Consider the following 23,502-nt stretch of genomic DNA (forward strand, 5'->3'; position numbering starts at 1 on the left):
AATGGAAAGTGGTTGTTATGTGTTGCTCAGCAAGTTGTCATGTGTAGATGTAAGTGACTCCCCAGGCAGAGAGGAGAGCTAGCTGGATGTTGAAACCATGAAAGTGTTAACTTTTATATGTATTTAAATCTTTAATGAAATTCACCTCCATTCCTATGTTTTCTGGCTGCCAGCTTCTGTTTTCTGGAGACTAAAATGGGAGAAGATTCCACAAACATATCTAATGCTATATGCTCACTGAACTACTGTGCCACTACTGAACACTTTATTAGGAACACTGTTCTAATACTAAGCAGAACTTTGCTTTGCTCTCAAAACAGCCTCAATTCTTCATGGCATGGATTTCACAAGATGTTGGAAATCTTTCTGTTAGATTCTTTTAAATCCATATTGAATGCATGACTGCATTACACAATTCCTGCAATCCTAGGTTTTACTGCATCCCACAGGTGATCTACTGGATTCAGATCCAGTGATCAGGAAGGCCACTGTATAATTCATTGTCATGTTCATGAAACCAGATTGAGATGACATTTGCTTTGTAAACATTGGGGTATGTAACATTCAGGAACACAAGTAATATTTATGTGAGCACAAAAATACCCTGAAGTTGAAAAATATATGCAGTAATTAGTTTTAGCTGATAAATAATAACAGCAGAGGCATGTAGGCTTTATTTTAAAATGGACCAGGATATCTAATGGGTTAGATTTCGATACATTTTTAATAGCAATTTAAATGCTTAACACATCCATATTTACAAGCAGCCTATATTAGTCTATCAGACTAGTAAATCCAGCAGTAAATCTCTACATTTGTGTTAAAACTCTACCGATGTGCAGTGTGCTGTTCAGTACAGGAGTCAGTAGAGGGCGCTGTCGATCTGTGTACTGTTCAGTGCAGTTCAATTCGGCACTGGCACCAGTAGAGGGCGCTGATGATCTGAGTGCTGTTCAGTACAGGTGTCAGTAGAGGGCGCTGTGGATCTGTGTGCTATTCTATATATATGTTAGTAGAGGGCCCTAATGATTTGTGTACTGTAGAGAGCATGTCTATTCCGTACAGCTACCAGTAGGGGGCGCTGAAGATCTGTGTACTATTCAGTACAGGACCAGTAGAGGGCGCTGATGATCTGTGTACTATTCAGTACAGGTCCAGTAGAGGGCGCTGAAGATATGTGTACTATTCAGTACAGGACCAGTAGAGGGCGCTGATGATCTGTGCACTATTCAGTACAGGTCCAGTAGAGGGTGCTGATGATCTTTGTATTATTCAGTACATGTCCAGTAGAGGGTGCTGATGATCTTTGTATTATTCAGTACATGTCCAGTAGAGGGCGCTGATGATCTGTGTACTATTCAGTACAGGTCCAGTAGAGGGTGCTGATGATCTTTGTATTATTTAGTACATGTCCAGTAGAGGGCGCTGATGTGCAATGTGCGTTTCTTACTATTTCCCCCCTCGAGCCTAAAGTTTGATGCCGCAGCTTTCGTTCTGTTTCGTTATAGTAGGCTGAGAGTAAAGATGGCGGCCGGCTCGAAACGCAGTCCGCCTCCTTTTCCCGACTCAGAGGAGCAGGATCCGGAGCCTGAGTTAGGCGAGGACGAAGACAGCGATGAAGGAGCGGACATTTTCACAGGCAGCGTGAGTAAACTACATTGCGACTACTAGCGCTGTTGGATCAACACGGAGACTCCGTGTCTCCGCTAAGGGGCTAAGCTAATGCTAGCTCTGTGTGCGGCTGTAAACTTTAGGCGTGAACTCGTCTTTCAGGTGTAGTTTCACTGTTCGCTTAACGCGACTCGCTAGCAGAAATGTTTCTCTAGCTGGTCAGCTAGCGTTTAGCTAACGCCACAGCATTCTGTCATTTGCGTTACTTTTAATCTGTTCGCCTTAACAACGAACACGGATACGATAAGCTAGCTACGAGAAACTTTAGCTCGCTAGCTATGGCAGCTTTCGTCCAATTCTTATTGGCAAGGCACCTAAAAATCAACAAAAAGTTTCGACTCTTAATGCAGTCTGTTTCCTGATGCATTCAGTTTGACACAAGAAGTGTAAACAAGCTCGGGTTCACTGACGTGTCCGTTGTTAGTCCAGGCAACTGTAAATCTGGCTCTTGTGTAAATATGTAAACATGTCATGTGTGTTAATCATCTCCGCTTTTGGTAACTGGGGTAGTTTGAGTTGTGTTAGTGCAACAGATGAACATTGAGCACTGAAGCTTGGCGAATGGGGGACTGCTGAAGCTAAAACAGAGCAGATGTGGAAAAGCTCATGCAAATTCATTCACGGAAGTGCTGCTTTGCAAATCTTCATCTCTCTTCCCTCTTGTCAGACGCTGTTGTAACCTGTGACTCAATAGCAAGAGCTTTGTGTAGTTAATATACAGGGGCGTAGTACAGAGTATTAACTCCTCCTCATACGAGTTTCTCTAAAGTGGCATGTCCAAGCATTCAGTGTAGCCCTATAACTGGTTTTCTGTGTGCAGGTTCTCTCTCATACACCAGTGGATCCTCTTGTTCATGTGAGCACTCCTAAAGATGTCTTCAGTGAAGCCCTAGAAGATCCTTTGAACGACCGGGGCAAGGCGAACACAGAGCCCGAGAAGTCGGCGAGTGACACTAAAGGTGTAGAGGTCGACCTGTTTGCTGATCCTTTAGGTGAATCTGGAGCCCAAGCGGTCCCTGATAAAAACAGTGCACCTTTATCCAACGTCAGTGAAGCGCCTCCAAAGAGCAGCATTCCCAAGAGTGAGGCCAGTAGCGAGGTGTTTGGTGCATCTCAGAATGACGTCAAAAAATCAGCGGACATTTTCGAAGAGCCACCAAAAGACGGTATGTCTAAAACAGCACCCAAACCTGTAAGTGGTGCTTCAGCCACTAAGAAAGAACCGAACGCTGACCTGTTTGGAGATGATGATGACGATGGTGGCGACCTGTTTGCAGAGCCTTTGCAAGCTTCAGTGAAGAAACCTAAAGGAAAGGAAAGCATTAAAGGGCGTAATGACCAGTCTAAGAATGCCACTACTGACCTTTTTACTGAGGAGGTCACCAGAGTCCCACCACCTGCTGCTGCTAAACCCAGCACGGACTCCAGCTCCAAAACCAACGGACTGCACTCAGATGAAGATGATCTGTTCACAGGTACTGTGTCTTCATCTTGACATAATTTGATAGGACATTTCTTGTAAATAAAGTCAATCTTGATCTCATTTTTGTTTAGAAATTCTCTAGCCCTTTTAGAATAAGGAAATGCCATTTCAGCAGTGTGTCTTTGGGTTTAGGAAGAGCAGGGGCAGCTTTTTTGCTGATGAGGCATTTTAGCTTCAAACTCTGGGCTGTATTTAATGGTGATGTGGCCTGGATATGACCTCAACCCTCAGCTCACTTCCTGGGAATAAGATGCTATGTGTCACATGTGATCTGCTGCATTCTTTCTGTTATTCCTCCTTCTGTCTCTCAGAGGCCACTGTTGAGCTGTCTCTGGACAGTCCTCATAATGACCACAGGAAGAGAGAAACACCAAAGGCCTCAGCACCAGCTTCTTCTCTCTCGGCTTCAGCGAGTGCCTCCAAACCTCAACCTAAAACACTAGAGGAGGTATACAATCCAGCACAGCACATGACTCTCCAAGCCACTCACCAGTTTTTGCAAATATGACATTTTATCACGACATACTTAATGACATCCTGTCATATTTGTCAAAATTGGTGTTCAATCTAAACAATATCTACTTTTTTACTCTTTGATCATCATTAAAACGGGATGTGAACAGTGTATTTCTTTAGTGTTAAAATAAATGTCAACATTATTGATGAAGAAAAAACTATCTGAAATTCTTTCACATCACTTGGGTGCAATAATATGGGTGTGAGGAACAAAAGTTCTCTCATATTTTACATTTTCACTGTTTTTTGCACAACCATACACAATATGACATGACTTTTTATGACATGAGAAATAGTTTTAAAAAAGAGAGAGAGAGAATATAATAAAAATAGGAAAGGAATTATTTACTTGTGATTGTTACAGATGATTTGTGTTGTGTATAAACACTGATAAAAATGTTCAAATATGCTATCAAACTTTCTGTATATACAAGCAGTGCTTGAATGTATTTTCATGACAAAGGTGAAGAACTCATAACTGTGTTAACCAACCTATTGGGAAGTGAAAGCTCCCATGCGCTGCCCAATCCCATGTGACACTTGACCTGGAAGTCAAGTTTAATGCAGTTTAAATTAGAAAACTAACCTAATAAAACTGACATGTCAGTCATATTAATTATAGGCTATGGAAATCAAGTGAATACCTGAATCCTTATAATGAGTACATTTTTGTATCTTCTGTATATTGTCTTTGGTGAAGGAGCACTGTATTTGTCCCCTTAGAAAAAGGCAGAAAGTGATTGGATGTGAGCTGATGTGAGAGTTAGAAATTCTATCTCATGACTGGTATATCACCATTCTGTGGAAGTCCATCGTCATCTGAAGAGAATTTTCTTAATCTGCTTAACCGTGTGTGTTACAGCTGGAGGAGGAGGAGAAGGAGGACAAATTTGATTTGAACATTTCAGTGACAAACCCTGAGAAAGTGGGTAAGTCCCCATGAAATTCCTCATGGCTGACCTCAAAGGAAGTTATTTTGGCCAAAACATATTCAGTGTGCTGCAGTGGGAAGTGGAATATCAGCGTTTTGACGACAGTTAAATTGTTTGATGTATGTGACCTGCGAGACAATGCCTTACCACACACTGAGGGTATTTCACTTCCCCATTTTGCCATATGCCACCTAGCTTTGGTTTCCTCTGCCCTTCCCCCAAATGGGTAGAAGTAGGCCAGTGTTAGAGATCTGCAACCAGTCTCCTTTAGCAATACCTCCACATAAAATTTTTTTGATAGATTACGCCTGCAGTAATGAAACAGGTGTTTTCGAGTGATTTATCTAAAGCACTGACTTACTGCTGCCCCTTTCCTGCAGGTGATGGTATGAATGCTTACATGGCCTACAGAGTCTCTACACAGGTATTTGCCTTTATATTATCAAAACATTATCTTTTTTTATTGTGTTTATTCACTGCACGCATATGCTGTGTGTATATGTGGGGTGTGGTTGTTTGTACATTATAGTCTGTATTGTGAATATGTAAGTGAGGTCTTTTCACTGCATACCTGTAGTGTGTGTGTACTACAGCATGTATGACAATATATGTTTTTCTCTCTCACATGTACACACAGACAACGTTGTCCATGTTCCGCAGTAAGCAGTTCACAGTGCGCAGACGCTTCAGCGATTTTCTGGGCCTCTATGAGAAACTATCAGAAAAACATTCACAGAATGGACACATTGTGCCTCCACCACCAGAGAAGAGCATTCTGGGTATTTTGGATTTTGTATGGCAAAAACTCTTCAGATATTTTGTTTCCTTCTGATATATTTTTTAACAAAATGTAACTGCCATGTGCCTTTTTTCTATTAAAGGAATGACCAAAGTGAAGGTGGGAAAAGAAGACCCGTCATCGGCTGAGTTTGTTGAAAGGAGGAGAGCTGCTCTAGAAAGGTTGTTCTCTCTAGAAATGAATTTTTAGTTATGGATTTTATATTGATTTTTTCAATTATGATTAGGGATTGGTGTCTTTTAATAGTTAAATGGTTCTACCCATCAAATTTATTGCTTAGGTATCTCCAGAGACTGGTGTCTCATCCATCTCTGCTGCAAGACCCAGATGTGAGAGAGTTTTTAGAGAAAGAGGAAGTAAGAGATATCTCTCACACACACTCCTAAATGTTGGATCGTTTATGTAGTAACACACACCATGATTTAAAGTAACATCACACCCATAGGTGCTCATACCAAAACCATGGGCATTAATACAGGGTTGGACCTTCTTTATTGTTATAATGAGCCCCACTCTCCTAGGGAGGTTTTCCACTAGATGCTGGAATGTGGCTGTGGGGATCTTTGTTCATTCAGCTACAAGAGAATTAGTGAGATCAGACACTCATGTTGTAAGAGCGAGGAGGTCTGGGGTGCAGTCGGTTTTTCCACTCCAAGTTTAACACACCATGTCTTCATGGAGCTGTGTATGCCATCATGCTGGAACAGGGTTTGAGTCTCTTAGTCCAGTGAAGGGAAACTGTAAACCTAAAATATGCAAAATCATTTTGCACAATTATGTGCTTCAAAGTTTGTGGTACCGGTTTGGAGACGAGCCACATATGGGTGTGATGGTCAGGTGACAACATAATGTGACTCAATTTGTAGTTGGTGTTCTCAGAAAAAAAGTCTGGCCCTAACGTGTGTTCTGTGTTCTGTTAGTTACCCAGGGCAGTTAGTACCCAGGCACTGAGTGGAGCTGGATTCCTCAAGATGATCAACAAGGCCACTGATGCCGTCAGCAAGATGACCATCAAAATGAATGAATCAGATGTTGTGAGTATCACTCCTGCTGTTAGTATGATGACTCAGTCTTATTCAATCTACCACAACGTCTTTAATGGTAAGTGGTTGAGTGAATTAATGTGTGTTGTACATCAGTGGTTTGAAGACAAGCTGCAAGAGGTAGAGAATGAGGACCAACAGTTGAGGAAGCTGCACGCCATGGTGGAGTCCCTTGTTAACCACAGAAAAGGTAGATTTACATAGCGTGATGTCTAAACGTTGTGGTGATGGCTGGTTCTTTTCTATTAAGCAATGAGAAGGATAGCAATAAACAAGTTGTCTGTTTGCAGAATTGTCCATGAACACAGCAGTGTTTGCAAAGAGCGTGGCAATGTTGGGTAGTTCAGAGGATAACACTGCACTCTCCCGAGCCCTGTCCCAGCTGGCTGAAGTGGAGGACCGCATTGAGCAGCTTCATCAGGACCAGGCTTCCAATGACTTCTTCATTTTTGCTGAGCTTCTTGCAGACTACATCCGCTTGCTTGGGGCAGTCAGGGTATGAACACACACACACTCACAAACTCACTCACTCATGCGCAGGGGTTAAACTATGTGCTTAATCTGGTTTCTACACTGGCACCAGTTCACTGAGTTGAAAGCTTTATTATAAACCTTGGCAGACAGCAGGGCAATTTTTAAAAATTGCTACAGCTGAGGCATGCATCATACTGTCAGAATATCAGAGCTAATTCTAGGGGCAGACAAGTTTCACAAATTATCAGCTGCTGTTGAAAGCTTTAAATTGCTTTAGCTTTAAATGAGCATCTGTGTGTGTGTGTGCGCACATGTCCAGGCTTGCTTTGACCAGCGGATGAAGGCATGGCAGCGCTGGCAGGACGCTGAGAACATGCTTCAGAAGAAACGAGAGACTGAGGCCAAGCTGCTGTGGGCCAACAAGCCAGACAAACTTCAGCAAGCCAAGGATGAGATCACTGAGGTAATGCTGATGTGAAAACCACACAAAATACATGACTGGGGTTTGAGACCCATTACAGCATAATGAGGTTCAGACTTGTTATCTTTTTATTTATTTCTTTTTTCTTTTTTTTTAAATCAAATGTAGAAATGTAAATATGTCATCCAATGAGTTGACACGTATGTGTTTCTTTTGGGTGGATCAGTGTTTATGCTTGAACAGACACTCACAGTATTTGAATACAGAATGTACCTGTGTGAGTGCCAGGGTGTCTGGGTTTTGATGGTGTGTGAGTGGTATATGTTTGAAGCAACAGATCGTTTCATTGTAGTCTTTGTTCTCTAAATGGTTTGCTGTGATTGTGTGTTGCAGTGGGAGTCTAAGGTCAGTCAGTACGAGAGAGACTTTGAGAGAGTATCTGCCACTGTACGAAAAGAAGTCCTAAGGTTTGAGGTGGGTGTGGACTGTTTTTTTTTTTTGTTTTTTTTTTGTGCCTTGAGTTCCAGACTTGTTGGAAAATAATGTGAAATGGTTGTAAATGTTTATTTACAATAATCATCTTTATTTGTTTATTTTTCTGCAACAGAAAGAGAAAGCTCGGGATTTCAAGAAACAAATTGTCAGATATCTAGAGTCTCTGTTAAATTCACAGCAACAGGTACATTTTTTTTTTGACCTGTTTTATACTATTCAGTCCGTTGTAATGAAAAAACGCTCATTATATCTCTCTCTCTCCAACATGTAGCTGATCAAGTACTGGGAGGCATTCTTGCCAGAGGCAAAAGCAATTGCATGATGGAGGTGTAAACAAACACATACATACACATACACACACACACACAAATATATATACATATGCATACACAGGCCTGCTTAAGACTGAGTCTGCCTTTTCTATACACTTTACCTCTTGCCTATAAACCAAGAGATGTAATGCAAAGGGAAAGAGAGAAGCAATCAATATATTTTCTTTTTTTTCATTAATCAACAGAAGCTTATACTCTTTGATTTAACTATTCTGTTCAATTTTGTATTGTTTTTTCCATTTAACATCTATCTTTTCTTTTTGACGGAGCTAGATTTAGGGTGTGTGTATGCGTGGTGATGGGGCAGGAGCAGTCTGATATGTTAATTTTTTTTTTTTTTTTTGTAAACAAAAAATGAATGGCTAGTGTGTAGAAATAGTAGGTGCCATTAGTGTGAAAAGTGTTCACACCAACCAGGGGAAGAAAAGGTCGTTTTGGACAGTGAGATTTAGCACATCAGCAGTGCTAATAGTTTACAGTAGTGGGCTCTCTTCCTCCAAACATAAATGATATCACTTTCTACCCTTCCTCAAGTTTGGATTGTCTTCTGTCCTCGCTCTGCCTCTCTTTGCACCTGCTCCTTCTCCATTCCACCCTCTCCTCCCTGGTGAAATTCGGGCTAGTCCTACACGTGTACTGATGAACGAGAGGATCTTGTTTAGAGTGTGGAAACTGGGCCATTGTGAGCTTCTGTTCTGTGTTAAATGTTTTGATTGAAATAATTCCACATTGTGACTGCAGGCTGGATGAGTTAGGGAAGCTGAATTGTGTAGTCGTACAAGAAAAGGTGATGGAAAATTGCTGTCTGAGCTTAATACTAATGCATGAAATCCATGAAAAGTTAAATATTGAATGATTCGTTTCTTTGTTGATCTTTGTCGTTTGGAGGTAGAGGTGTCACACTGGTTGATGTACTTTAACCAAAGTGGAATGGAGAAAGAAGACCATAAACCACACTCTTTTAGTTAATTTACATGAATTCAGCTATTTTTCCCCCAGGCAATAAAACAACGTACAGAACCCTTACGTCGTTATCTGATGGCTCTAACCTGTTCATACAGGCCACATTCCGCACTTTGGCCACCCTTGGAAGGTCATGTGTTTGTCTTTAAAAGAAGTTCTGAGAGAAATTGTGTGTATAAATTGTGTACTTAAATACAAACTGGTTAAGCACTTATTCTGCCAACCAATGTTACGCTGAAAAAGTCGCCTGTGAGTCTTGTTTAAGCGTGTTTTCCTAAAGTGATGTCTGTTCTGTGCTACACATTGTATGTCAGAGCCACTCTTATCCCTGAAGTTAATGAAACAGCATTTAAGGCAGTGTTACAAAACAAATGATTTTGTTCAACAATTGTTTAAGCAGAGATATACCCCATAACATTTTCAATTGTATAGTTTAATCCGTCATACACTTATCACATTAGGTTTATTTTTTCCATGTCCCCCCTCTTTTTTTCCTATCAAACGTGATAATCATATTATGTGATTTGGTAGATTGATTATCTTTGTGGTGGTTGACAGGCAGTTTTTCTCCAATATGCTGCTGAGCTAACAGAGATGTTGTATTTGATAAGAATTATTTGCATATCATTCCACCCTTTAATAAATAATAAAGACAGTTGCGATTTGTCCTTTTTTTTCCCTTTCAGATTGTATTGTTGGACTTGCAGGCAGGACCCTGTGAGTGAGAATCTAAGGGTCTTGCTTGCTTGTCTGGCCCATCAGTCTTTTGAACTGCCATAAATGTTTGTAAAGGTTTATTTGTTAGTCTGTATTTTTTTAATCTTTCAACCAAGCTGGTAGATATTGCTTATGCACACCTTCTGTTGAAAAACACAATAAAGATAGTTTTAAAGAATATGGATCAGCTTTCCTGTGCCTACTGTGGGTTTGTCTCTTAAACGTTTAATGAAGACTGACAGGAGAGTGCTGGGGCTGTGACGAAACAAACACAGTTAGGGATGTTTGGCTTACTGATTTCTGAGGCATGTGGCTTCATGTTCTGGATAGCAGCTTAACTGGCTTTGCCCTGCAAGGCTGATCCGGCAACCTGGCCTTGCGCAAAAATTCATTTTCATTGCATTACATTAACCAAGATCACATGAAACCAAGGCTTTTGGACTTGTCTGTAACTGCACTGGTTATCTTTCTCTCCATAGAAGTACAGCAACCTTGAAAAATAAAATGTTTACTGATTATTCAAATCTAATTTCTGATTATAATACTGTGTTTAGGCATAGAATAATGGAATAAACATGATATAGAAAATAAAATGTTATACTATAATTAAAGTAAACACCACAAATCTTACAAACATACACTATCTACCTGAATCACTTGAATCCGTTAATTTTTGTTCCTCTTTCCGATAGGGAAATGTTACATTACACACAACCTCAGTCAATCTGCAATTTGTTTAATTTTATGATTACATAGACAACTTTCCTGTCTCCCTACTCTGTGGCTTGTTTCATCTCTGAGCCTGCATATCCAGCTGAACCTCTGAACAATTGTAAAGAACATGATAAGATTTTATCTGTTTCATATCATAATCTAGTATTTATTAGCTGCGTTGAAAGGGATGTGGTATTCTGTGTAAATGTTTCATTATCACGGAATAGTTTCAGATGGACAACATGGCATTGTTTCCTCATGTAGAAAAATTCCTGTTGTCCAACAACAAGGCTGAGGAGTCTGCGAAGAGCACAGTTCCAACAGACAGGACTGAAGTGGTTTGCCGTTTCAAAAATGAAACTTTCCCACACTGAAGAAATGCATAAATTTTTAATATCACATTCCCCCTTTTATCAAATGCAAATTTTTTAGAACCTTCTTACTCTCAGGTATACACCTCAGGCATATGAAAATGTTTATTTGCATCTAAAGTCAGATATGTAAGGCATAAAACACAGCAGGCCATGCTGTTAAAAGACGATGATCGACAGCAGGGTGGTGTGATGATGCCTGCTGTGATGTCGAGTTACTTCTAGTAGCACAAGGTAAGTTCTTTCCTCATAATATCGTGTCTCAGAGTGTTTTATTCCATCACTACTGCAGCAGTTTGCCATCATTTATAATTATCAGTAATTAAAATCATTGAAAAATCTAAGTTAGTTCCTGCTGTTAGTCATGATAGCAGCTGTAAACAATCTTTCCCGGTCTTCACAGTCTTGGAAGTTAATGTGACAAAATAGACAAAATAGAAGCTTATGATTTTAGAGTGAAAGTCCTCTGTTCTGGCTTTCCAATGGTGGAAAACTCACTCTAATAGCTCTAATATTTTTTCTCCTAACAACCAAAAACTTCCTTTTCTCATATAACTGAATATTAATATACATTTTATTATTAGTAGTCTTCGATTATGTCAAGAATCTGCAATAGTACCTATGAATTGAAGGTGATAAAGTATTAGACTGAATGCTTTAATATAAATGTGACTTGCAATTGGAGCCACTGTTATAGAAAATGAATCGACACCTTCTGACCAATCAGGAAAGAGAAATCTAACACACTGTGGTTGAATTATGAATGTTTAATTACTGTAAGACATGTGGTAAGGTGTGTATTTCTGAAAAAGTTACGCATGTCTTTAGCTATGACTAGGAAACTTCCCCTTCTCCCTGTCTGCACGTGGCCAGTTTGCTATTTGAAAATTTCAGTTCAAATTCACGTTGATGTATCTTCTAATAATAGTGTCTGATTTGTCTCCAAGCACAATTGTTGAATCACGTTCACAGACAAGCAGCTGACATCAGCAAAAAAAATATCTGTACATGAGTAAATGTCACCACGTCACGTGAAGTGTGGTGATGATGCACATCATACACAGTCAGGAACTGGAAAAGCAGAAGTCCCAGAACCCTGGCACTGAAGTGACATCACTTTCAAGACTGTAGGAGCCTGTCATGTACTTTTTCATTAAATCATATCAACTTGGGAAAGATAGTGTAGCCTATTGGAGAAGTTTTAGTGGTCTGTTTTTTCCCCCTGTTATAATAAGCTGTAGTCTTATAGAAGGCCTTTCCATTAGATTTGTCAGGAATTTGGGATCTTTCTGCAAAACGTGAGATCAGACACTAATGTTGAGGAGGTCTGGGGTGCAGTCAGTGGTCCAGTTCATCCCAAAGTGGGGTTCAGTGGGGTTGAGTCAGAGACAGGGCTCTGTGCAGGACATTCCAGTTCTTCCATTCCAACCTTAACTTCTAGCCCATGTCTTCTTCATTGAGCTGCTCCATTTGAGCACAGAGGCATCGTCATGCTGGAACAGGGTTAGAGTCTCAGTTCCAGTGAAGAGACATTTTTAAGGCTACAGCACCCAGAGACATTCTATACCAGCATTGCGTGCTACAAAACTTTGTGGAAACAGTTAGAGGAAGAACCACATATGACGTATAGTGTGTCTTTAAGAATGTTTTTAATCACTGACAGGATGAATGAATTAGCTGCTTCAGCATCCAGTGATTAGTCAGAGCGCTGCATGACTCTTCGCATGATCTCTCTCTCTCTCTCACACACACACACACACACACACACACACACATACACACACAAACTTACAAATTAAACTTTAAGTCAGTGTGGGTCTCGCGCATTCACTAAGATGCATATAAACTGAATCATGCTTTAAAAAAGACTTTATAAAGGTGTGTTTCTGTTTGTTTTCTGGGTGGAGCACGTGGGAAAGCGCCAATCAGCGCGCCGGTGTGTTTGTTTGTGGGCGGAGCTTATGCTGTGGCTTGTGAGCGCTGTTCCTTCAAACGTTCATGTTGTAGCGTTGAGATCCAGACCGCTGACTTCACCTGTTGTGGGCTTAATATTTTACATTCTTCTTACTTTAATTCTCACTTTACGATAGAGAAAGTTTCTCCCACGCACTGAAGCTATGGCGGAACGGTCCTGAAGTGAAACAGACACCGGACTGCTTTTCTTCTCGACCTGGACGGAGAGTGGACGCCGGTTTTTAAAGGGCGCTCGTGCGGCGATGCTGAATCTGACCGCGATGATTGAGGTGTCGATCCCCTCTATGCACCGAGAAGTGGACGAGTCAGGAAAGTCACACAAAGTGAGTACTGACTGTGCTCTAACTTATTCCAAAGTGTGTGTGTGTGTGTGTGTGTGTGTGTTTTAATGAATTAAAGATACAAACCACTGTGATAATGAATCCTCTTGGACATCTTCAAAGCATCTTCTCTACCACCTGTGTCCTGCATCCAAATCGAAATGATATTTTAAACACAATTAAGACAAATTCTAAACTGAACCTGATCATTTTTACACAATTACACCAGATATCAATATCTCACAAATCTATCGGACCTATTTTCTTGTACTGGGGCTTCACACAAGACATCACATAAAGCCCTAAAACCACTAAACCAGCCAAAAGCCTTTATATTAGATTCTGATAGAAATCTACATTTAATGAGAACACGAGGAGCCAAAGATGTAAAGTAAAGTGAAGTGAAGTGAAAGTGAAGTGTGATTTTAACCCACCTCTAATTTACTCATCAAGCTGAATGAATGAATGAATGAACAAACTACAGAAATGTTCTGCTTTAAACAGTTCCTCTTTGCGTGCATTTTTCTGAATCAGATGTGACATACAGGACATACAGAAAGGTCAATAAAAGCTGGAACTGTAATAATTTGACACACACACATTTGGGATTCACACCCAGACACCTGTCCACCATGTTGCTGGGTCAGTGATGGGCAACGAATAAACAAACATTCATTTTGCTCTCCGGTGCATGTTCAATCACACCAGCCAGGAAATGAGGTGATACTAATGGTAGTTACGAAAGAAGCAACTTGGCTTTTAATTAGTATTCCAACACACACTGAGGCAATTTTCTGGCATGTGAAGTTGGACGTGCTGTGACGTGTCCTCTGATAGAATAATAAACATCAGCTCACACTGATTCGGTACAATACACCAGAATCCAGTATATGTGTGTATGTGTGTTTGATGTTTATCTCTCAGGTTAAAAGTAGGACCTGTTAGAGACAGCTGAATCACAGCATGCTGAAATGTGTTGATGTCACTCAAAGCTCAAATGGCTTTCACCAAAAGTCATGCCCCAACTGTGCATACAGCAACGTGATGACGCAGAGGAACTGCCAACTGCAAGCTCACTGTGTAATGTGTATGTAATAGTATGTATTTGGGGAAGGATTAAAACACAACCAGGTGAGCTCTTTCAGGAAAATAATCATGTGATGCAGCCCAAAGTGGAACATTATCACTCTCTGAGCTGATGCACTGACAAACAAGAATTCTCAAATCGTGAATTTTTTCGGGTCAGGCTGTGTGTGACGGTGACCAGCATAGATGGAATATTGATTGTGTGTTGTTGACCACTCTGAGCTGGTATGTTGAACACATTGGCCTTGTGTGTAAGTGCCTGAGTGGACACGGGGGTCCTGTGTCTCAGGACTTCATCCTAGCGGAAGCATGCAACCCTGCCGCCAGTGACAATGGCTGCTCTGTGAGTGTGTGAGACAGAGTGAGTATGTGAGACAGAGTGAGTGTTTGAGAGCGTGTCAGTGAGCCTCGGAGAGAGCAAAGAAATCAGACAGGCTGAATGGAGCTCTTTGCAGGCAGTACACTTCTGACCCAAAACACACAGCAGACTAGTGTGTACCCTCAAGGCTCTCTCCCCAGGGGTTAAGAGCATTGTAGACCCTGCTATACCCTTTCCGTTACATTCAGAGGGTTTGTCACTGTTGTAGTTTCTCTCTGCAGGTTTGAGCTTCTCAGCATCGCAGCTGGCACTTATAGCAGGACAATTCACAAACATAGATAAGCGGAAGCTGGGCTTTAGAACTGATTTAAATTTAATAATGTATATAAACACACTCACTCACTCACTCACTCACACACACACACACACACACACACACTCACTCACACACACTCAGTGTTTCATTTTAAAAGCTCTTTTGGTTGAACATCACTCGTCAAAAAATATTGAATGGTTTACTTGTAAAAATGTATACAACTATATCAATATAATAGTGTTAAGTCTTTTTTAGGAAGTCGGTTTGAGTAAGTTTGGAAGTGGGAGGAGAACATGGGAAAGTTATCTATAATAATCAACAAAAAAAATCATGTTAAAATGCCTTAAAACATGTATGTCAATTACAACAATATATGTGTTATGTGTCATGTGTTAGAGCTCTTTTATTGTTGTGATTGCTGTTCTGACACTCTCTCTCTCTCTCTCTCACACACACACACACACACACACAAACACACACCTAGATCATACTCATTTGACTTACTATCCTTGTGAGAAACATACATTGGTCTAATTAATAATAATAAATAACTCAGTGACTCATTACATCTTTTTAAATTAATTTTTAACAAATACCTTGTGGAGACCAGCGCTCTCTCTCTCTCTCTCTCTCTCTCTCTCTCTCACACACACGCACGCACACACATGCACGCACGCACGCACACACACACACACACACACGCACACACAGTCCATGTGGGTTTTGGGCTCTGCCCTCAGCCAGCTGTCCCTGTCCTTTGGTCAGAAGGCTAAGGGAGGACAACATAATGAAAGTTACTTTAAATTGTGACACATGCTCAGTTGTTCAGCCAGAATTTGAATGACGAGCCTGGCTATATAATTTTGGGCAGCTGCAGTAATCCTTACCAAAATGGTGTTGAGTGCAGAAGAGGCTATAAGCTAAGGCAGCAGTAGGGCCACTGTAAACCTGCCTCTTTCAACCAATCTGTTTTGTGCAACACACCAGTGACATAAGCACACTGAAACATGATTTTCTGTGTGCTATAGGCATCATGTGTTTGCCTATGTGATTTAACCATGCTGTGTGATTCGGCATGTTATGCCATGTTTTAATGATTTTTTTTAAAAAATGGCTTATATGAACGAATGCGGACAAAGCTATTGAGTTCTCAAATCTCAAGTCAGAAGGTGTTGATTAATTTGCTGTAGCAGCAGCACTGAGTCTAGTTTAACTTTAACATGCTGTTTCTGATGTCCGATTTAATCGTTTCTATAGTAACAACTTAGACATGAACTTGTATAGTAGATTAGTGAACTGGTGCATAAAGGAAAATAATCAACTTGATGGTCGTAAAACCTCACACCACATAATTTTTACTCCTAATATGTAACTAAACAATTTAACAAGTATATTGTTAATCTCCTGAAGCTTTTTTTTTTCTGGACAGAACAGGATTCGGCTCAGAAAGACTACGTTGCTGTTAATGAAAGGGCAACTTCAGCCTGGTGTAGATGAGAGTCATGCTGTTTCTCACATTCCTGCTGGGTCTCCAGAGCACACAGTCACACAAACTCTGCTTTCAGTCTAACTTAATTAGCTAATAAAGTTGCCCAAACACACACAGCTCCTCCTGTAGATATTTTACACTGGAGATTTGGAAACTTGTGTATTTTACATTATTGTAAGATGAGTTGAAATCTCACAAATTCTTACTTGCTTTAAAGAATTTTTTGTGCATAAGTCAATGTGCCTCTGGCTCTCAGGACCCAGTGTTGCATCACTCAGGTACCTTGACTTGTCAAAGCATGCTTGATTAGGCTTCTCTTGCATTCCCATCCACTCAACAAGGAACAAGTCAAAGACCTGTCCTCCCTCAGAGGTGAGGCAGATGAGAAGTGAAACTTTTTGCTCAGAGTGAGAACAGATGCGAAGTGGAAGTGAGTACTGCTAGTTCCGGTATTGGTAAGGAAAAATGGGAAACTTCAAGGACGTGAAATCCTCTGTTGTAGTTTACCGGAACACAAACATTTTCCTGATAGCAGCGCTGAGCTGTGTCGTGATCAGGAACCTGAAATGCATTCGGTTTCATCTTTGGCTCTTAAAATGAGATTTGTATTGTAATTGTGTTATATTTCCTACATTCAGTAGGCTGTACTCTGACCTAGTAGCAGATGGATTTCCCCAAGAGACCCTCAACTGTTTTAAGAACCCAACCCCAAACTTATAATAAATTTGTCATTACACAGCCTGCGACATGGGCTATAAATAAGGTCCGAGCCCTCAGAGGAATAATATGTAGTCCAGTGAACAGCCCAAAACGGTAACGTGGTACATTTCCCTTAGAATGTATCACTCTTGTAACACTCAAATCGCTTGCTAATATCAATAAATTTTCACTGTTGATCTGCTGCTGAGTGGCTGAGTGGTACAGGAGAGCAAAGCACACTAACAGTATTTTAAAGCAGTGTCCAGTTATCATTAGCATTAACAATACTTGTAATGTGCTAGATTGAACACTTTGTTATAGCTGTAGTTAACTTAATGCTTGCACTCAGTGGCTTATCATACGAAAAGACCCTGGCCATGGTGGGGCCCATAGACAAGAAGTGAGATAAAGCAAGTCAAGAAGAAGAGCCTTTATTTGTCACTCATAGATTACAGCACACTGAAATTCTTTTCTCATCTAATCCTTTTCTTGAAGTATTTTATATTCCTGTTTATCAGAGCACAGGGTCAGCCATGATACAGTGTCTCTGGAGCTAAGGGTTAGGGGCCTTGTTTAAGAGCCCAACAGTGGCAGCTAGGCAGTGCTGGGACTTGAACCCCTAACCTTCTGATCAGTAAACCAGAGTCTTAAGCTGAGCCACCAGTTGTGTGAGTGCTGGAGAGTCTGTGGTAAAAGGACCATCACAGCCAAAAGGGGAACAAACAATTTGTTTAGTTTGAAGAGGCAGCATTCCTCTTTTTATGGCTGTTATCTTCAAGAAGAGCAGGAGAGGGGGCCACCTGGTTTCATTTACCATTTACATGCAAAACAACAACTGTGCCCTTTTATTGTAGTGTGTGTGTGTGTGTATGTATGAGATGGCTAAAGGGGAGGCAGGGCTTTCAGGGATTACGGTGCATACTGGGGAGTTAAAAATACCTGCATAACACAATCATTCCAGTTTCATATGTCGACTGACTGATTGGCTGTTTTTATTATTATAAATAAAAGAGGACTGCTCTGTTGTTGTATTTTTACAGTGCATGCTGATGTTGACATGCAGAGCTTGAACTCGAAACGCTCAACAGGTCGTTTAAATATTGATTTTTTTAGGTATTTCTGTCTAACTCACTGGAGGAATTGCAACGAGGACACGTCCTGCTATTTAAATCCATCGATACTTAAAGTGTAAAACAAATGAAAATATGTTCAGACTACTTTAATGAACATTTGTGAACATGGTCATGGTTCTTTAACATTTACTCAGGTGTAAAAAAAGGTTCATCATGGAATCTGTATGATTCTGTAGAAACTGCAAGTTTCATTCATTATAAAGTGACTTCATCAGTCTGAAAGCTAAAACTGTACTGAAATCAACAATGAGCCAAATGCTTATAGTGAAGAGCTTTCCAACAAGTACTGCTTGGTTAATAAGTTTAAATAGTAAAGAGTTGAGAGTAATGGGTTTAGATCAGAGTTTTGTCCGGCTCTGGCTTGTCCATTAGAGATAAATCTATATATCTGGATTTCTGTAAAATTGCATTGTGACAGTGCTCATTGTTAAAAGTCATATATTTATATTAAAAATTTGAATTGAGGAAAATAATGATTATTGTTTATACCTGTTTTATTTTTATGTTTTTACAATGGACTTTGAGATATATTTTTATTTTCACTGACTAAAGCATTTACCGATAATTACTCACTGAACACAGTAAATGCATCACAAAGCACGATGTGATCACCTCACTGAACATTTAATGAACATTGTCTTTATTGGTCCCACGAGCTCTCTATCTGATTAGCCGCTTCCACCTACATGAATATAACAGCTGAGTTTTCAGTTAGTTCCTGTGTGATTGCAGTGCCTTTATTTGGATTCATGCATGACTGCAGTTAGGTGTTAGTGACTGTGAGAGTGTATGTGCAATGCAAACTGGGCCATTTTGGGAATTATAAAGTGGCTAGTCACAGTCACTACATCCGTTTAGACGCAGATCATAAGTTCAAATGTATTTTCTGTTCAACTTTATTAAGACTCTATTTGTGTGTGCTCATGATTAGAAAGTAATCTAAAACACTTTTGCATTTGTCTGGTGCCACTGTGGCTTCTCCTTTTTGGCGGTGTTACTAGAATAGCTCACACTTCTTGTTATGTCCCTGAAACAGAACACTGGTGTGGCCCAGAAACAAGCACATTAAGCTCCTTCTTTTTTTATCTCATATACAATAGAGAAAGATGTGTCAGAGCTCAGCAGCCTGTCTCACTGTGCCACAATGACGAACCCTGATCTCTGTTGACTTATGAGTTTTGCTGAATAGCTGCTTGCCTCATCATAGCATTCCTATGACATGAATAAGAGATAGAAATTAGTAAAGGATACATTAGCAGGTTAGACAGTGGTGTCTTATAGTTATCATGTAAAATCTAGTTGCTTACATACAGAACTGCAGTATGGAGAGATCAAGATATTCATGTGGTCATAATCAAGTCATGTCAATAGAGGGCAGTATTGAAAAGGCCATGGAAAGGACAGTCTTAGCGTGCATTTATTCCTCATCCACTTTTTTCTTAACTGTAGTTTATTTCTCTCACAGCTCTTCAGGGTGGAGATTTTGTTCAATGGAAGAAAGCACTTTGTTCTGCGGCGGCAGAGTGATTTCCAGACGTTGCACCGGAAGCTCAAGAAGATCCTGCAGCCACCTGAATTCCCCAGCAAGAGAACCCAGCTGCGCTCTAAACCACTGGAGCAGAGACGGCAGGAGCTGGAGGACTACATACAGGTAGAGCAGGAGGTCACACACTTACCTTCGCTGTTTGCTGCCTGTACAGTATAGTGGCATAGAAATAGTTGTAATGATTTCTGCTCGCAGGTGATCCTGTACCAGAACGAAGTGGTTCCTCAGGAGCTGCTAGATTTCCTGGATGTGAAACACTTCCACAAAAGAAATGATGCAAACAAGAACTGTGGTTTTCGGTATGTACCACACCCTCGCAGAAACATTAACACACTGTGTGTAGCAATTCCATGCAATTGTCAAGCCATCTAATTAAAAATGTTTACTCATTAATTTTGGGGGGAATGTAACAGACACTTCCATGATGCAAGTCTTTTTTTAATAAAAAAAATTATGTATTCCTAAAACAAGATATCATTTCAAGTCTATACTATTTTGTTTGTGGATGCTCTACATGATGCATGATGTATTTGACAGTGGCCACTGACTTTGAGTCTCCCTTAAAAGTTTACAGTTGATGTACAAAATGCTGAGTTAGGGTTAGGGATGAAATTAGCGTTAGGATTAAGAGTTAGGGTTCAATGATAGGATTCAGGGTTAGGGATAAGGGCTAAGGGTAAGGGTTCAAGTTTAGGGTTAAGGGGTTAGGGTTCAGGGATTGGATTCCGGGTTAAGGGGTTAGGGTTCAGGGATAGGGTTAAGGGGTTAGGGTTCAGGGATAGGGTTAAGGGGTTAGGGTTCAGGGATAGGGTTAACAGTTAGGGTTAAAGTCATGAGTTTTTCTGTGCATGAGTTTTTATTATTTGTCTACACTGTCCTCAAGAGGTTAAACAAATCATATGCAGATTGACTCATTAAGCTTTTCAGTGCTGTGAGACATTTTCTTATTTCTGAACGTGAGTCATTCGTAATGCTGGAATTGACCTGCTGCTCACCTGACCTCTAGTAAATGATGTGAACAAATTTTTATACTAATTATCATTTTTATATTTAACTGTAATGTGTGTGATAACATTGTGTGATTATTATTGTTATAGAGAAGAACAGCAGAAGGACAGACAAGAACTGGGGAAAAGGTAAGAATCTTCCAGAGTCCTATTTATGAAAAATGCAAGACACAGTTTCATCACTTATCACCTATACTGATACAAAGGGCTAGAATTTGATATATAGGAACATTGTCGTCATTGTTGTTCTTTCGGCTGCTCCCAATTTAGGGTCGCCACAGAGGATCATTTGGTCTGGATGTTTCGAATTTGGTACATGTTTCATGCCGGATGCCCTTCCTGATGCAACCCTCCCATTTAATCCGGGCTTGGGACTGACACTGAGAGTTAACTCTCCAGTGGCTGGGTTAGCGCCCTGCCTGGGAATCGAACCCGGGCAGCTATGATATATAGGAATACTTAATGAAAATATGCAAAGAGGCAAAAGAGCAACAAACTCCCTACTACATTCATTTATGTGTTTCACTTCACTTTACTCCCCTTCTGAGGGGAAAAAAGGAAAATGCTTGGCAGTATTATTTTAAAGTAAAAAAGCTCAGTAAAACCCCATGAATAACGATGCGAAAATGTGTTTTCTCTGAATATCTTTGTAAGACATTTTTCTTTCACTGTTTAATGTTAAAGGATTCCACCAGGGGACTAAGCAAAAGAGCTAATTAGTGTTGAGATGGTTGTTAAATTGCGTAACCTGTAGAAACACAATTTACACACAGCATACACAGATTTAAAAAGTGTGTGTGTGCAAGTATGATGACTTTAACACATTGCACGAATATTGCTTAAATTAAGTGAAGTTGCCTGCCTTTGCTCACATGCACACAACATTCATTAGGCAGTTAAAAGGAAAAGATTTTGTTTGTGTTTTGGCTCTGGTAAAGATAAGTGTCAGGGCAAAGTGTGTTGGTCAGGAAGCTGAAACGAGTTCATGGGGAAGCAGGTTTCAGGAACATGAATATTTTGAACAGGTTATGTATAATCTTAGCATTTTTTCCTGATTATATAAGTCTCAAAAGCAGGACAAAAAAAAAAACCAAACATTTATACAGTAAATTTTCTGACTGCTTCTTTCTCTTGTGTCCATGAAGTGAAATTGTTTAGCATTATTAAATAGCAGGGTTTTTTTGGTCACTATGACTTCCAATATTTCTTTTCTGATGCCTTACCAGAAAGCAGGGACTTCAGAGTACTTTACACGTTAAAAGTTTGACATTTCATTTTGTCTTAGTCAAGTACAATTTGTAGAATCTGCCTTACATGTGTAATTAATCTTTTCTAGCTGTGAGCTGCTGCATCAGAGAGTGGTGGGTTTCTCCAGTGACCCTTATCTTGTTGCTTCAGAGTCAGGTAATGCGTACGTTCTTATAATCATCATCAGTTATCTTACTTGCCATTGAGTAAGAGCCAGTATTGCCTGGTTCATAGCTTTGATTTTGGTCATAATTTTTGGGCTTGGTTTACCAAACAAAAATATTACAGTCAAACTGACACCAGACATACTCTCTACCCCTCTGATGAATCTAACTGCATTACTTAAAAAAGATCTAGTTAAGTAGCATACTGTTGAGGATATATCCTGTAAATAAAAACTCATATGAAATCCCTCACCTCAGTTTTTGTATCTCTCTCTCCCTGCAGACCTGCCGGATGTGGTTGTAGCTGGTGTCCTGCAGGGCTTCTTCCCCAGAGACAATAAGGTGGGCTTAAGGACATGCTCCAAGTCCAGCATTAGGCATGGTCGAAGACTTCCTTCTATCCCCACCATCGTCATAGACAGATGCAGCCTGAGCTCATTACCAGAAGCACAGACGACCTGAGACATGGGAGAGGTTTCTTTTTCCAAAACTGACCAGGCTTCCTGCTTTTGGGATCTTACCTCAGAAGGGCTGGTGCTTTGATTATATGGATAAAAGCCATGAGCACTGATAAGGCTCTCTGTAAGGCAGGGATGAGGAAAGCCAATATTGTTTACATATTCTGCTTGGTTTGGAACTTGGAGTTTTAGTATCTGTCGCTAACGCACTTTCAGTATGTACTTTACCCTGGTCAGGGTCACGATGGATCCGATCCTGGGAATACTGGGTGCAAGGCAGGAATACACCCTGCATGAGACACCTGTCCATCCCAGAGCACCATGCGCACGCATACAAACACTCAGACCCATTATCCTAGCCAGTCCAACTACCAGTATGTTTTTGGAAGGTGGCAATAAACTGCAAATGTACATGAACACATGAAGTTCAGGATCAAACCCAGAACCTTGGACCTGTGAGGCTGTGATGCCACCTACTGCACCATGTGGCACCTATACACTGTAATTGATTTCTGATTAATTTAACATTCATGTGATATTGATGCAAGCTATCATGTTCTTTTATTTTAGTTTTTCTAAAATTTGACATGAGCTTGATAAATATTCAATATATAATTTATATTATAGAAATGTTTAAGATGAATTTCACCAGAATAAAATTCTTTTAAAAAAAGAGTCTTATTTAAAAAAGTAAATATAAATATGAAAACATTTTAGTCCACCACATTACCTGTGTATTGTATCTGCAAACACATCTGACCTGCAGAGGAAACTCAAGCATTTGAAGAGATTTATATGTTTACTTTGGATAT

The 23,502-nt window shown here is 40.2% G+C and overlaps 2 protein-coding genes across 4 annotated transcripts; both read left to right on the forward strand.

Annotated features, from left to right (window-relative positions):
• The first annotated feature begins 1,447 nt into the window (after positions 1-1,447).
• snx1a (sorting nexin 1a) lies at positions 1,448-9,787 on the forward strand. Of its 2 annotated transcripts, XM_058408257.1 has the most exons (16): positions 1,448-1,644; positions 2,492-2,837; positions 2,949-3,146; positions 3,466-3,602; positions 4,533-4,599; positions 4,983-5,026; positions 5,240-5,381; positions 5,484-5,562; positions 5,682-5,757; positions 6,322-6,435; positions 6,541-6,634; positions 6,735-6,940; positions 7,238-7,381; positions 7,733-7,813; positions 7,947-8,018; positions 8,106-9,787. In XM_058408257.1, exons 1-16 carry the CDS (start codon positions 1,525-1,527, stop codon positions 8,154-8,156), a joined length of 1,971 nt encoding a protein of 656 aa, XP_058264240.1. In that variant the 5' UTR covers positions 1,448-1,524; the 3' UTR covers positions 8,157-9,787. The 2 variants fall into 2 exon arrangements, with proteins under 2 accessions (XP_058264240.1, XP_058264239.1); XM_058408256.1 differs by having other exon boundaries at positions 2,492-3,146.
• Positions 9,788-11,060: 1,273 nt separating this feature from the next.
• snx22 (sorting nexin 22) lies at positions 11,061-23,346 on the forward strand. Of its 2 annotated transcripts, XM_058407582.1 has the most exons (7): positions 11,061-11,165; positions 13,022-13,228; positions 19,733-19,918; positions 20,009-20,112; positions 20,911-20,949; positions 22,157-22,224; positions 22,516-23,346. In XM_058407582.1, exons 2-7 carry the CDS (start codon positions 13,148-13,150, stop codon positions 22,692-22,694), a joined length of 657 nt encoding a protein of 218 aa, XP_058263565.1. In that variant the 5' UTR covers positions 11,061-11,165; positions 13,022-13,147; the 3' UTR covers positions 22,695-23,346. The 2 variants fall into 2 exon arrangements, with proteins under 2 accessions (XP_058263565.1, XP_058263564.1); XM_058407581.1 differs by lacking the exon at positions 11,061-11,165 and having other exon boundaries at positions 12,763-13,228.
• Positions 23,347-23,502: the final 156 nt, after the last annotated feature.

The sequence above is a fragment of the Hemibagrus wyckioides genome, linkage group LG14, assembly GCF_019097595.1.
Source record: "Hemibagrus wyckioides isolate EC202008001 linkage group LG14, SWU_Hwy_1.0, whole genome shotgun sequence".
NCBI lineage: Eukaryota > Metazoa > Chordata > Actinopteri > Siluriformes > Bagridae > Hemibagrus > Hemibagrus wyckioides.

Excerpts from the sequence above, each read along its gene's own strand:
- snx1a (XM_058408256.1), top strand. The coding sequence starts at position 1,525 with ATGGCGGCCGGCTCGAAACGCAGTCCGCCTCCTTTTCCCGACTCAGAG. Across the intron at positions 6,436-6,540 it reads AAATGAATGAATCAGATGTT|TGGTTTGAAGACAAGCTGCA; the intron begins GTGAGTATCACT and ends GTTGTACATCAG. Across the intron at positions 7,382-7,732 it reads CCAAGGATGAGATCACTGAG|TGGGAGTCTAAGGTCAGTCA; the intron begins GTAATGCTGATG and ends TGTGTGTTGCAG.
- snx22 (XM_058407582.1), top strand. The coding sequence starts at position 13,148 with ATGCTGAATCTGACCGCGATGATTGAGGTGTCGATCCCCTCTATGCAC. Across the intron at positions 13,229-19,732 it reads AGTCAGGAAAGTCACACAAA|CTCTTCAGGGTGGAGATTTT; the intron begins GTGAGTACTGAC and ends TTTCTCTCACAG. Across the intron at positions 20,950-22,156 it reads AGACAAGAACTGGGGAAAAG|CTGTGAGCTGCTGCATCAGA; the intron begins GTAAGAATCTTC and ends AATCTTTTCTAG.